Genomic DNA, 14,250 nt, shown 5'->3' on the forward strand with positions numbered 1-14,250 from the left:
GATTGTTCTCATACTATATCCCCCTGCCTCATGATGCCTTGTATTTGTTTCCTCTGCATTTGTTCATTTCTTCATTACCTCTACTGAAGGTTTATTGACGCCTTATAATGTTCCATTTCATTTTATGTGTTTCCCCGATTTCTGTTTATTTTTACAATTTTTGTTTTTTGCTTCCCTACTGTAGTCATATTCTATTTGCTTGATTACTGATATTTGCACTTCTCTAACTTCTGTTACTGTTGCATTTTTCTGTTTTGTAATTTATTCCATATCTAGGAACAGATAAGCTGTGTGCAAGAGGCAGGTCTGGTCTACAAACGAGGGTAATTCAATTATTATCCACAAAGCAGTTATAAAATTTTATTGTAATCAAATAGGAAACTTATAGGAACATTATTTTTCGACATAGTCTCCTTGTATTTCAATGCACTTGGTCCATTGTTGTACAAGCTTCCTGATATCCTCGTAAAAGAAGATTCTCAGTTGAGCTGTGAGCTAGGAATGTACTACTTCGTCTGAGGCAAGTCGACGGCCCCTTAATGCCTATTTGAGTGGACCAAACAAGTGATAGTCAGGAGGGGCAAGATCGGGACTATATGGAGGATGATCCAGTACTTCAATTTTGAGTTTCTGGAGCGTTTCAGCAGTGTAGGCAGTAGTATGCGGATAGGCATTGTCGTGCAACAACACAACACCTTTTGACAGCAATCCTCGGTGTTTGCTTCGAATTGCAGGCTTTTGCCTGGCATTAAGCATCTCACTGTAACATACAGTGTTTATTGTTATTCCCCTTTTCCTCACAATGTTGTAGTACTGAACCTTGTGCGTCCCAAAAAAAAACGTAAGCATCAATTTTCCTGCGGACGATTGGGTCTTGAACTTTTTCTTGCACAGCAAATTTGGATGTTTCCATTCCATACTCTGCATTTTACTTTTCAGTGCGTAATGATGGATCCATATTTTGTCGCCAGTAATGATCCTGTCTAAGAAGTTGTTCCTTCGTTACCATAGCGATCCAAATGTTTTTTGCAGATATCCAAGCGTGTTTGTTTATGCAACTGTATGAGCTGTTTTGGGACCCATCTTGCACAAACTTAATGAAACCCAAGTCTGTTGTGGATGGTTTCATAGGCGGAACCGTGACTAATTTGCAGAATATGTGCCACTTCGTCAATAGTTAATCATCTGTCTCAGAGTCATTTCACGTGAATCCTCAATGGTTTCTTCATTTGTGGCAGTAAACGGTCATCCAGCTCCTACATCGTGCATAACACTTGTGCAACCATTTCGGAATTTTTCAATCCGTTCATAGACACTCCATTGTTGCAAATCACTGTTCCCGAAATGTACCGAAAGTCTTAAATGAATTTTGGCCCCTGATATGCCTTCCAACCTCAAAAAATGGATCACTGAACGTTGCTCTTCTTTGGTGCAAATAGACAGCGGAGCAGCCATCATTAACAGCGCGACAGCGATAACGAAACTAAACTAGCAACTTGAAAATTGCAAAGATATAACAACAAATAAACAAACCAAGCGTCATCAACGTAAAACGACAGTACTACCAAAATAAACAAAAATATAACTAAATTGCGGATAACAATTGACTTGCCCTTGTATTTATTACCGTCTGTAATTTTTCCTAACTTACCAAATTCTATTACTTATTTGTTCTGACTAGTGGAAGACCATCAGTTGCATGGAAACTTCAATATTAATTAGTTGGAAATATTGGATAACATCTTTACGATATTCTAGGAATGCACTTATCTTAAATTTATTCAACTTACTCAGTTAATTTCCTTGTGATCTAAAACTAAGACTGACTGCTAAACTTCTCATATTGTTCTGTGTCAAGAATAAATTTCTTGTGATTCAGATACACTAGTTTTTGTTTGGATATTGCTCTGAGTAGAGTCCTTAAGTCCAAATTTATGTATTATTTTGGTAGAGAGAATTATCTGACACTTACTTAGTTCATATTGAGGTCTTTTTGTAGTAGCTTATTTTAGTACATTTTTTATTTATTTCACTTTGCAAATGTGTGTTTAATAGAGTATTCTGCAGCATAATATTCTGTGGTACTTGCATAATTATTATCTGAATGTAGACTTTTCCAGCATATATCATTGATGAAAAGCTCTGTTGTGTGGCAATGACAAAATCTTATACTTTTTTTTCCAGGCTCCAAATGGCCATATTTTTCTAGAATCATTTTCCCCAGTATATAAACATGCCCATGACTTCTTGATCGCAATATCTGAACCTGTATGCCGACCAGAACACATTCATGAGGTCAGTTTTAGTCCAGAAATTTCTTGCATTTTGTAGAATACTTTGATGATATTTACAGTCAGTCTATTTAATTGTTTTGGAATGCTAAAATTATAGTGTTAATGCAAATGCCAAAATTAGAGGTCAGCACATGAAGTGCTCCCAAGTCAGCTGATGTTGACTGTGCAGTGTATTCCCAGTAGTGAAATTTATGAACAATTTTTTCTTTGGTGACTTACATGCAGTTACATTTCTTTTATTATGTGAGTGATGTGAAATTTTGCATACCCCAACAATCAGATTGTTGCTGTGTTGAGTTCACTTACTTTATCTCCTGGTAACATTGATTTTATAAGTAGACAGTGAATACAAAGAAAAAACATTCAGAATCATAGAAAATATGAACCTGTAAAATATGAAAACAATGACAGAATAAAACTGGTTCTTTAAACTGGGACAGTTGCTAGTTAAGGAAATCTTTCTCTGTCTTGTGGACAGTAGAATACAATGTTGTTCTGTCACTGCATCATTGGATGACCCATACATCAGTTGAGAGTGGAGCACAATGCTATTGGCACATTTTGTTATCCCATGCTTATATTACCTATCCAAGGACTTCCCTGAAATAACTATACTATAATATGTGATTGACAGACACCAGTGATGGGGAACACAGTTGCCAAATCATACCATATACAGCATTTCACATGCTCATGAAATCAACAGTAACAGGTGCACACAAAAAGAAAAAGTAGTTATTGGCTGTTGTTGATGGTGGAGAGGGAAGTGGCGATGGCTGCAGCAGCTGTGTATTCAGATCTCTGTCCCCTCCCTACTGTTCCCCACTCTATGTGACGGCCTTGTCTGATACCCTACCACTCGACTCACTGAAACATCAGTCACAAAGTTATTTTCATCAAAGTATACTGCAACCAACTTTTGATCATGAAACAAGCAGGTACATTTCAGTATCTCCTCTGAACAAAATGAGCACACAAAAGGATGGTATATTTGTTGCTTTAAACATTTTTCTGTTATTAAAATCATTATAAGCAAGACTTAAACAAGTAATACTTACAGAAGTCTGTTCCTTTTAGCCCTGAATAGTGTTCCACATTAAGTTTACTCTCAAACATGGAGAGTATCCCCATGTTTCATCTTCATGGTAATGGCTGGGTGTGGTCTGACTCCATAAATCTGAACCTGCTGTTATTAGACCTTAACTGTAGATATAACAGTAACAGAAAAATTACTATCTGTTTCAGTTCATTAGATTCTTCAATTTCTGTCATTTGAATAGTCTTAAACAGAATTCTTGCTTTAGTGATAATTACAATGAAGGCTATGCTTTGTAGGGATTCTTTATAGAGCAACCATTAACATAACAGAAGACAACTTAAAAGAAAACATTATAGTCTCCTGGAAGAATGTATGTGTTGGCACAAGCAGTACTTCTGACTTGAACTGTCCTTTGGTGTCCCTTGTACACAATGAAAAAAGACATTAGCGTAAAAGTGGAAATGATAGACTTTATATGATTATGAGGGGTTGTTCCATAAGTAATGAAACACTTTTTTCTGGAAGCAGGTCGGTTTTATTCAGGATTCCAATACAACATATTATTCCCCACTCTTTTGGCTACAAAATTCTATTTTTCAACATAACTTCTGTTCAATGCAATGACCTCACTCCATCTTACTGGGAGGATCTATATGCCTGCATGGTACCACTCTAATAACCGATGTAAGAGCTAACATCTTGCTGCATCATTAACCTTCCCATCATCTATGTACAACTCCCAGTGGAGTACATCATTCGTCGGACCAAACAGACGGAAGTCAGAAGGTGAGAGTAACAGGCTGTAGAGTGGACGAGGAAGAACAGTTCGATGACATTTTGTAAGCTTCTCTCTCAGTTGCGCAGACTCGAGTAAGGTTTGGGTTGTAATGGAGAGGGAGAAGTTCGTTTGCATTTTTGTGATGGACACGTTGAAATCATTTCGTCAGTTTCCTGAGAATAGCAATATACACTTCAGAGTTAATTGTTGCACCACGAGGGAGGACATCGTATGCAATAACCGCTTCAGATTCCCAGAAGGTCATCACGACTTCACCAGCTGAGAGTGCGGCTTTGAATGTTTTCTTTGGAGGAGAGGTGGTATGGTGCCACTCCATGGATTGCAGTTTTGTTTCCAGTTTGAAGTGACGAACAATGTTTCATTGCCTGTGACGATGATCAACAAAAAAATTTCACAATCGGCCCCTTAATGCACAAGCAGTTCCACACAGATCGTCCTTCATAGCTCTTTAGGGTCTTCTGTTAAGTGGTGAGGATCCCAGTGGGCAAACACCTCTGAGTACCCCAACTGGTGGACAAGTGTGTTGACAGAGACATCCAGTTGAGCAGTGAGGTGTCCGATTGTGATCTATTGGTCACCTCAAATGAGAATGTCCCCACATTCCAATGTTGCAAGAGTGACAGCTGTGTGCAGTCGGCTGGCATGTGGGATATTGTTGCGATGATGCCAGACACCTCTCGCTGTGCTTTTGTTCACTACCAGGTCTCTGTAGACATTCTGCAAGTGCCTATGGATATCTGTGAAACTCTGGTTTTCTGCCAGGAGAAACTGTCATAGCTCTCTGCTTGGAACATACCTCCATTACAGGTGCCAGTTTGAAGGCTACATATAGTGCTGATACCTATCAGAACTTTGAGAAACTACAGGGGCAGAAGTGGGAATATTCCACAGTGTCCACAACAGATTTGGTGTGTTTTCACCTGAAATTGGCTGGGGGGGGGGAGTGTTGCGTTACTTACAGAACTAACCTCGTGATTTTATTTCTTCTAGACCAATCACAATAAGTAATTTACAACCACGATTGGTTTCAGCCGTACATTGGTCATACAAAGTAAAATCAGCCAGTGTATGGGCTAACTCTGTCAGAATTTAAAGTGTTTTACTGTGATAGTGTCGAGAAAAAATAAATAGCATCATATAAAGAAAAAATAAATAGTATCATATAAATTTTCAGTTACGGACTGTCATTTTGTGCAGCAAAGATAAATATTTTCTTTCTTACACTGTGTGAAATTGTAGGTGGTTATGGGGGTGGGGGGCAGGGGGGGGGGGGTGTTTCTGTTACTCTCTACAATAATGAATATCTCTCTTTGTTCAGTATAGTAGTCTAAATGGCAGGAACAGAAAATCTGTTACTGTAGATTAAAATAGCATCAAGGAGAACTGAACAACGTGTCTGATCTGACCAACAAAGCACTTTCAGTACTGTGAAATACCCTCTCTCTATGACACCCTTCGGAGAAATTTTTAATTTAATGCAAGAATCCAGCTCCGTGGCCGAGGTTGCTAGTGCGTGCTTGTACTCAGTGATGCTCAAACGGGGTGAGCCGGTTCGATTGCTACTGGTGGAAAAACTTTTCACCGCCAGTATTTGGCCAGCAAGGGGAGGAAAGGTGGTGGTGTAAAGTTCATGATGACCAGACTTTGGGTGAATGCCCTAGTTTAAATACCAAACCTCTCCTCACAGAGTCTCATGAAGTGAGGGCGTGTGACACTGTTGATGTGGATCTGTCATTCGGATGGGGATGTTAAGCATGGTGACCTCTTTGGTGTTATTAGCAAGGAGGGGACTATGTGCTGGCAACAGGTTTCATCCTCTCCTTTCTCCCACGACCACCTCCTCCTCTTCCTCCTCCTCCCTCCATGTGCCAAAAACATTAATGCAAGGTGTTGGTACATTGCCAGATTTCCACGTACTTAACGCTGTCACATCTACTTCTCTCATTAGCTAAATACTCGCTATGAAAAATTTCTTCTGCTGCCAGGATTCAAGCCAGCTGCCTTATGGATCGAGCATTGCTGCATTAGCATGCAGCTATAGAGATGAATGTTATAAATTGGCATACTTCCCATGTCACTATACTTTGACTTTTTTCCTAGGTGATAGGCAACTGTTTCATTGACCTAGTATTGAGGTGTATTACAGTATAAAGGGGTTTTCATAATATAAAAGCAGTCTGTATGTAAGATAACCAGATTTTTATGTCATTTAGCTGAATATTGTAAATGACAAAATAAAGCTAAAATGAAATAGACCAAACATCTTGTTAGCAAGTTTTTTTAGCAACAAATAAGTAATATGTAGCATATACTGCTTTATTTTGCAATGTATTACATTTTGGTGCCATATGACAATGATGAAGAATCATTTCTCCCTGGTCTTTGGTATGTCACAGATATTCCACAACTCTCTGAGAGAAACTGTGCTATGCCTTTTCTTTTCTTTCTTTTTGCAGAATTTTTTATGGTGTGATCACAGTGTAAAATATTATTCATTATTCTACAAATGCAAATCTCTAGTTCATTCTTTTCTTTCAGTACAAACTCACAGCTTACTCGCTTTATGCTGCTGTGAGTGTTGGACTTCAGACGCACGACATAGTAGAGTACCTAAAACGTCTTAGCAAATGCAGTGTTCCTGATGGCATTGTGGAATTCATCAAGCTTTGTACATTGTCATATGGAAAGGTAGGTTGAGTGAGCATTTCATCAGATTTCCTTAATTTGAGATTGTTTATAAAGTTTTGTGGTAATAAGTGTAAGTTTTTTCACTTATAAATATCTGTGTAGATAGTACAATCTTTACAGGGAAGGAGTACTCCCCAGCTTGATTAACCACATGATTCAAAGATAATGAAAGGTAGTGCATTAAACCAAAAATTCCTGCCATGTTTGTACCTTGGTTGCGGAGTAAGTGTTGTCTGTTGGTGAAGCTTACAATGCAATGCCACAAAGACCCATTTTTGCTCCTGTTTTGTGAAACAGAATCCTCACAGGCCTCAAAGCAATTGAGAGAACCTGCCAAAAAATATCAGTTTAAGGTCTCAGCAGCAGTTTCAAAGCGCAGGCAATGTTCGTCACAATACAGCATTAAATTAACGGAGGGTAATTACTTCACAAAGGTGCCAAAAACTAGTGTTAATTGCATGACAGTTTCCAACAATATCTACAATACAGTTATCATTGGTGCTTCTAGCTGCCACAGGTGTTGCAGTTTCCTGACAATCAATGAAACTTGAAATTTCCTGACCGATTGAATCTATATATCAGAACATGACTCGCTCAGAACCTTGCCTTAAACGAGCAGTGCTATTACTGACCAAGCTATCCAGGCCTGACTCAATGCACCCCCTCTTCCTCCTCAGGTCCGCTTCTCCTATTATCTCTCTTCTTTTCAAATTTCACTCCTGTATATACTGTGTGTTTTAATCTGACAGAAAGTTTCAAAACAGGGCACATTCTTATGTAGAGTGGTATATTCGTTCTGGAAACAGTCCCCTAGGCTGGGACTAAGCCTTTTTTCTTCAATCTCCTTTCTTCCCAGAGGGCAAGGTATGCAGGAAAGCTTCTATGAAGTTTGGAGAGGAAGAAAGAGATACTGACAGAAGTTACACTCTTTTGATGAGCCTAGAGTCCTGCCGAGATAACTCATTCAGTAAGAGCATTGCCTGTGAACGTCAGGGTTCTGGGTTCAAGTCCATTTAGCACACAATTTTAATCTGTTAGTAAGTTTCAAAATGGCACACACTCTGTTGCAGAGTGAAGAGTTGCTAGAGTCTACATCTGTCAGACCCTTCTGATGCGATAAAAGTTGATGAGCTCCCAACAGATCTTCCTTACTAATTCATTATTAGTAACTCTTTGTGAAGGAGCATCTCAACAACCTGTGGATAAAGCACTAAAAATATTCACTCTTATACGAGAACTCACCCTCATTGTGTTTTGCAGAAAGCTCGTAACACAAAGATACAAAGAAGTCTTCATGTCACAGACATTCTTGTCTGTGGGACATTCAGGTCATTGGTGTTCCTAGGCACAGCGTATGGCACAGATGTCTCTTTGCTGCACTTGGGAGTGATGTCAGGTACAGCTTGACCAAACTTGGGGCTACGTGAAGCCCAAAACAAACACCTCACGCATACAAACCATAACAACAACAACTATACATAGTTTGAAGAAACTATGATCCCAGCTAGGGATAACTTTAATTCTTGAGCTCTTCTTTCCATGAATGGCAACCATGTCAAGCTTGTTCATTCATCTGCTACTGTAGTAAGTGATTCCCCCCCCCCAGTCCACTACGTCCATCAGAATTATTACATATAAAATCTCAGTAGTGTGTGTCCTGTCAGTGCAGACATAGACATGCTTATTTTACTGCTAGCAGTGTAACGTTAGGACTGTGAATAAAGAGAGCGGATACATCAGAGATGAATTGTATGTGTTTGCAGATTTATTTTCAAAAACTTATCTTTCATTGCTTAGATATCCGCCCCATGGACTAGTCAGCAAGGCCTCTGAGACAAGCTGGAGCCTGTCAGCACTTCCAGATGTCTGCACAGGTCCTCACTCCATCCCCACCCTCCGGACAATGTGATCAACACTCAGTTGATGTTGTGAGCCACACCATAGGGGCAATGGATGACTGGCATTTGTGACATCTTAAGAGTCAGCCATATTACTTGGACAAATGATCAAAAATATTATGCATAAGGCTTCTCTCTATGATACAGTTGTAACACATGGAATATATTTCAAATGTCAAAAGCAACCAAGAGTATGCAGAATTTGCTTTTCATTGGACGAAAAAGTATAAATTTAATTTCCATAATTTAACGAGAGATGCTTCTATCCTTTGGCCTGAATGTTACTTACATTTGTCTGTGTTAACCGCAAATCCTCCAAAAAATATAAAGAGTAATTCTTCTGCCTAAGACATAAAAGTATACCCTTTTACTCAAAAGGAAGTTGTCACTTTTTCCTGTAAGATAGTCAGATTGTCTCATTTATCTCATTTTCACCCCCATTTCTGACTTATGTCCTAGTGTTTGTGTTAATACAGTATATAACAAGTTGTATGCCATGGCTTTCATAAAACAGCTAAACTATCTCATGAAATGAATTACATAATATATTTTAGAATTTAATTGTTTTAGTTATGTTTTATTATTCCTATAAAGCCCAACAAGGCTCTTGGAAATGCAGCTGTCATCTGTTTGTGGTCTTTGTTTAATATGTAGCAATGACCAGCACTACAAAGGTATACCTCAGCTGAGGAAAAACAAAAGTAAATAATAATAATAATAATAATAATAATAATTTATTATTATTATTATTATTATTAATAATATTATTAATAATGCATTGTCACAGTTCCTGTTAGTGCCACACTGACCAAAGAGACATGTATATGAATGTATTGAAATATATTTTATTTTATTTGTGTAAGGAGGAAAAAAACAACAGTAGTCTTGCCCATTGTTGGCTGCACCAAACTGAATTTATTGTGTAGTTTTGATAAAGCCAACCATACCCTTAAAACCTAGTGGGAGACCCTTTACTAATTCCTTATTCGACATGATCTCTTCAGGACATAATGACCCAAATATTCCGTGTCTCTTGACCTACAACAGTTTGCATTGAAAGATTAGGTGTGACATGGTCTCACCCCCTCCCCCCCTCCCCCTTCACCACCTAGTCTACACTTATTCTTTCTCTATGCCAATTGTTTGTAGATGTTTAAGTTCCGATGACCAGTCATTAATCCCATCATGAGTCTAATGTGTCTCCTTTTAAAGTCCAGGCTTGCAGAATACACTACTGCCCATTAAAATTGCTACACCAAGAAGAAATACAGATGATAAATGGGTATTCATTGGACAAATATATTATACTAGAACTGACATGTGATTACATTTTCACGCAATTTGGGTGCATAGAGCCTGAGAAATCAGTACCCAGAACAACCACTTCTGGCCGTAATAATGGCCTTGATACGCCCGGGCATTGGGTCAAACAGAGCTTGGATGGTGTGTACAGGTACAGCTGCCCACTCAGTTTCAACACGATACCACAGTGCATCATGAGTAGTGACTGGCGTATTCTGACAAGCCAGTTGCTCGACCACCATTGACCAGACGTTTTCAGTTGGTGAGAGATCTGGAGAATGTGCTGGCCAGGGCAGCAGTTGACCATTTCCTGTATCCAGAAAGGCCCGTACAGGACCTGCAACATGTGGTCATGCATTATCCCACTGAAATGTAGGGTTTCGCAGGGAGCGAATTAAGGGTAGAGCCAGGGGTCATACCACATCTGAAATGTAACATCCACTGTTCAAAGTGCCGTCAATGCGAACAAGAGGTGAGCGATACGTGTAACCAATGGCACCCCATACCATCATGCTGGGTAATACACCAGTATGGCCATGACGAATACACGCTTCCAATGTGCGTTCACCGCGATGTCGCCAAACATGGATGCGACCATCATGATGCTGTAAACAGAACGTGGATTCATCCGAAAAAGTGACGTTTTGCCACTCATGCACCCAGGTTCGTCATTGAGTACACCATCATAGGCGCTCCTGCCTGTGATGCAGCGTCAAGGGTAACCACAGCCATTGTCTCCGAGCTGATAGTACATGCTGCTGCAAACATCGTTGAACCGTTCGTGCAGATGGTTGTTGTCTTGCAAACGTCCCCATCTGTTGACTCAGGGATCGAGACGTGGCTGCATGATCTGTTACAGCCATGCGGATAAGATGCATGTCATCTCGACTGCTAGTGATACGAGGCCGTCGGGATCCAGCACGGCGTTCCATATTACCCTCCTGAACCCACCGATTCCATATTCTGCTAACAGTCATTGGATCTCGACCAACGCGAGCAGCAATGTTGCGATACGATAAACCACAATCGCGATAGGCTAAAATCCGACCTTTATCAAAGTCGGAAACGTGATGGTACACATCTCTCCTCCTTACACGAGGCATCACAAGAACGTTTCACCAGGCAGTGCCGGTCAACTGCTGTTTGAGTATGAGAAATTGGAAGGCAACTTTCCTCATGTCAGCACATTGTAGGTGTCGCCACCAGCGCCAACCTTGTTTGAATGCTCTGAAAAGCTAATCATTTGAATATCACAGCATCTTCTTCCTGTCGGTTAAATTTCTCTTCTGTAGCAAGTCATCTTTGTGGTGTAGCAATTTTAATGGCCAGTAGTGAAGTTTCGATTTATGATCATCTTGGTGATGGTTAGGACAGGTTCCAGCCCAATAAATAGAGTTATCATGCCTGTCTTAGCTAGCCTATCAGCTTGTTCATCGCCACTGACTAACTGACTGAGAACCAACAGCAGGTTTACCCCGCTGCTTTCCCCTAGTCTTGCAAGGGCATCACAATGTTCTGCTACGATATATAATCTCATTGCAGAGGCTGATGGAGATTTCAGAGCTGCTTGACTGTCTGAATAAATGTAGATGCTACAATCCCTCTAGCACCTATGCAAATTCTCTTCCATGCACAGTCTGATAGTGGATATTTCCACCTGGAATACCATGACAAACTTCCCTAGAGAGACTGCTCTCTCTCTCTCTCTCTCTCTCTCTCTCTCTCTCTCTCTCTCTCTCTCTCTCTCTCTGTCTCTCTCTCTCATCTAGGCTACACCCCGTATAACTTGGCACCAGAATGTTTCTATGTTCTTGACTCATCAGTAAACTAGATTATATCTCCCTTCTACCAACTATTAATTGGAAGATTTATTAAGGCAGCTGGAAGTTATTGTATGTTCAACTGGCATTTTCCCAACCACTCCAATATGTACCACACTCATTGTGTTGGTGTGAGATTCTGGTCATCCTAAAGGTGTCCAGTTATGTGCCATTTTTAACCTGTATGCCCATGCTGCTGCCTCCACTGTAACCCAAAATCCCATCTCTGCGTGTACTGCTAATTTTGCCTTTTCTGGTTAAGCAGGCCAATCTTTGCACTTTGCCAAGCTTCTTAGCAGCCACCTTCTGTTGTACATTATTCCACCATGCTGTAGCCCCATAAACTGACATAGGTCTTACTGCATTGGTGTATATCCAGTAAATACTCGTGGCCTTAGACCCCAGTTTTTACCACTGGTCCTACTAGTGCTCATAAGAGTACCTTTCACCTTGGAGCATACATTCTTATGTGAGAGGTCCATGATAGTTTCGCACCCAGTATAACCCGTGGATACTTCACTACCCCCGATACTGGTAGATTTCCATTAAGAAGCTTGAGATTCCAGTATGTGTACTGGAAATGCTTCATTGTAAATTGTACAACAGTGTTACTAGGGACTAACCCTTAGATTTGGTTTTTGCACAATGTTCTGTGCACATCATGCCATTTTTTTAACAGTACTAGCAAATTTGTCAAGTATTACTATAATTAAATCTTCTGCTCATCCATGGCAGATGTAGCCTCTAATCTTTAACTCTTTAATGAGTTTATTTCCGGTCTCGTAAACTGACATACGGCTGGGAGTGCGGTGTGCTGACCACATGCCCCTCCATATCTGCATCCGGTGATGCCTGAAGGCTGAGGATGACATGGCGGCTGGTCGGTACCATTGGACCTTCATGGCCTGTTCAGGTGGAGTTCAGTTTTTTTTTGAGTTCATTCACCAATAGGTTCAACAGTAGTGGGGACAAAACCCTTTCTCATGGACACCATTTTGTCATTCGTCGTGGTGGTTTCTGCCTTTCTCCTGTTCAGCATAGCCTTAATCCTCCTGCATGTGGTGGTCTCGTTGCCATGCTTTTCTGTGACTCTTGTTTGTGTTTGTGTTTGTGTGTGTGTGGGCCGAAAGCCTTAATTGTGAGAGTCTTTTTGTTGTGCCTATCTGCGACTCAGCATCTCTGCTATATGGTGAATAGCAACTTTCTTTCTCATAATAATACACACATCAAAAAATGTTTTGCATTATCTCGGTTCCGAGAGTTCCGAAACCTGTACAGAAAATTGGGATAGAGATCAACATAAACATCATTTCTGCCCTTTCTGTTGCTCATGAAAACCACACATTGCATGTTGTACCACCATACAGTGAGACTTTCAGAGGTGGTGGTCCAGATTGCTGTACACACCGGTACCTCTAATACCCAGTAGCATGTCCGCTTGCATTGATGCAAGCCTGTATTCGTCGTGGCATACTATCCTCATGTTCATCAAGGCACTGTTGATCCAGATTGTCTTATACCTCAACAGAGATTCAACTTAGATCCCTCAGAGTGGTTGGTGGGTCAAGTCATTCATAAACAGCCCTTTTCAATCTATCTCAGGCATGGAAAGACATCATGTTTACACCAGTGACTGTTAAACTTTTTATTTACAATATGCAATTTCGGCCTTAGGCCATTATCAAGTGCTGATGTTTTGGCTTTAAGCCATGTCTACTTTATACAAGCTGACACATTGTATAAAGTAGACATGGCTTAAAGCAAAACATCTGCACTTGATTATGGCCTAAGGCCGAAATTGCAATAGTGGAAATAAAAAGTTTAACAGTCACTGGCATAAACATGATGTCTTTCAAGAAATTTCACATGACTGTGAATCCTAGTTATGGAAAGTTAAATATCTCAGGCATTTTTGCTAGGGTTCATATCTGGAGAACAAGCTGGCCACTCTAATCGAGCGATGTCATATCCTAAAGGAAATCATTCACAAGATGTGCACGATGGGGCCGCAAATTATCATCCAGGAAGCCAAAGACCTCACTCTTATGCTGTCGATATGGTTGCACTATCGGTCAGAGGATGGCATTGTCATATCGTACAGCCATTACGGCGCCTTCCATGATTACCATGGGTGTATGTCGGCCCCACATAATGCCACCTCAAAACAGCAGGGAACCTCCACCTTGCTGCACTCACTGGACAGTGTGTCTAAGGCATTCAGCCTGACCGGGTTGCCTCTAAACACCTCTCTGACGATCGTCTGGTTGAAGGCATATGTGACACTTGTTGGTGAAGAGAATGTGATGCCAGTGCTGAGCAGTCCATTCGGCATGTTATAGGGCCCATCTGTACCGCACTGTACAGTGTCATGGACCTCACCTTGGACATGGACTTCGCCATCGATGTCGGG

At 40.5% G+C, this 14,250-nt stretch overlaps 1 protein-coding gene across 1 annotated transcript in view; it reads left to right on the forward strand.

The window, feature by feature from the left end:
• The window catches only part of LOC126473861 (general transcription and DNA repair factor IIH helicase subunit XPB), a 102,033-nt gene that overhangs the window by 4,338 nt on the left and 83,445 nt on the right, over window positions 1-14,250 (forward strand). The window contains exons 4-5 of the mRNA XM_050101189.1: window positions 2,185-2,295; window positions 6,671-6,820. Of these exons, the coding sequence (XP_049957146.1) occupies window positions 2,185-2,295; window positions 6,671-6,820 (261 nt within the window). The remainder of the gene's footprint in view (window positions 1-2,184; window positions 2,296-6,670; window positions 6,821-14,250) is intronic.

The sequence above is a fragment of the Schistocerca serialis genome, chromosome 4 (assembly GCF_023864345.2).
Source record: "Schistocerca serialis cubense isolate TAMUIC-IGC-003099 chromosome 4, iqSchSeri2.2, whole genome shotgun sequence".
NCBI classification, from domain to species: domain Eukaryota; kingdom Metazoa; phylum Arthropoda; class Insecta; order Orthoptera; family Acrididae; genus Schistocerca; species Schistocerca serialis.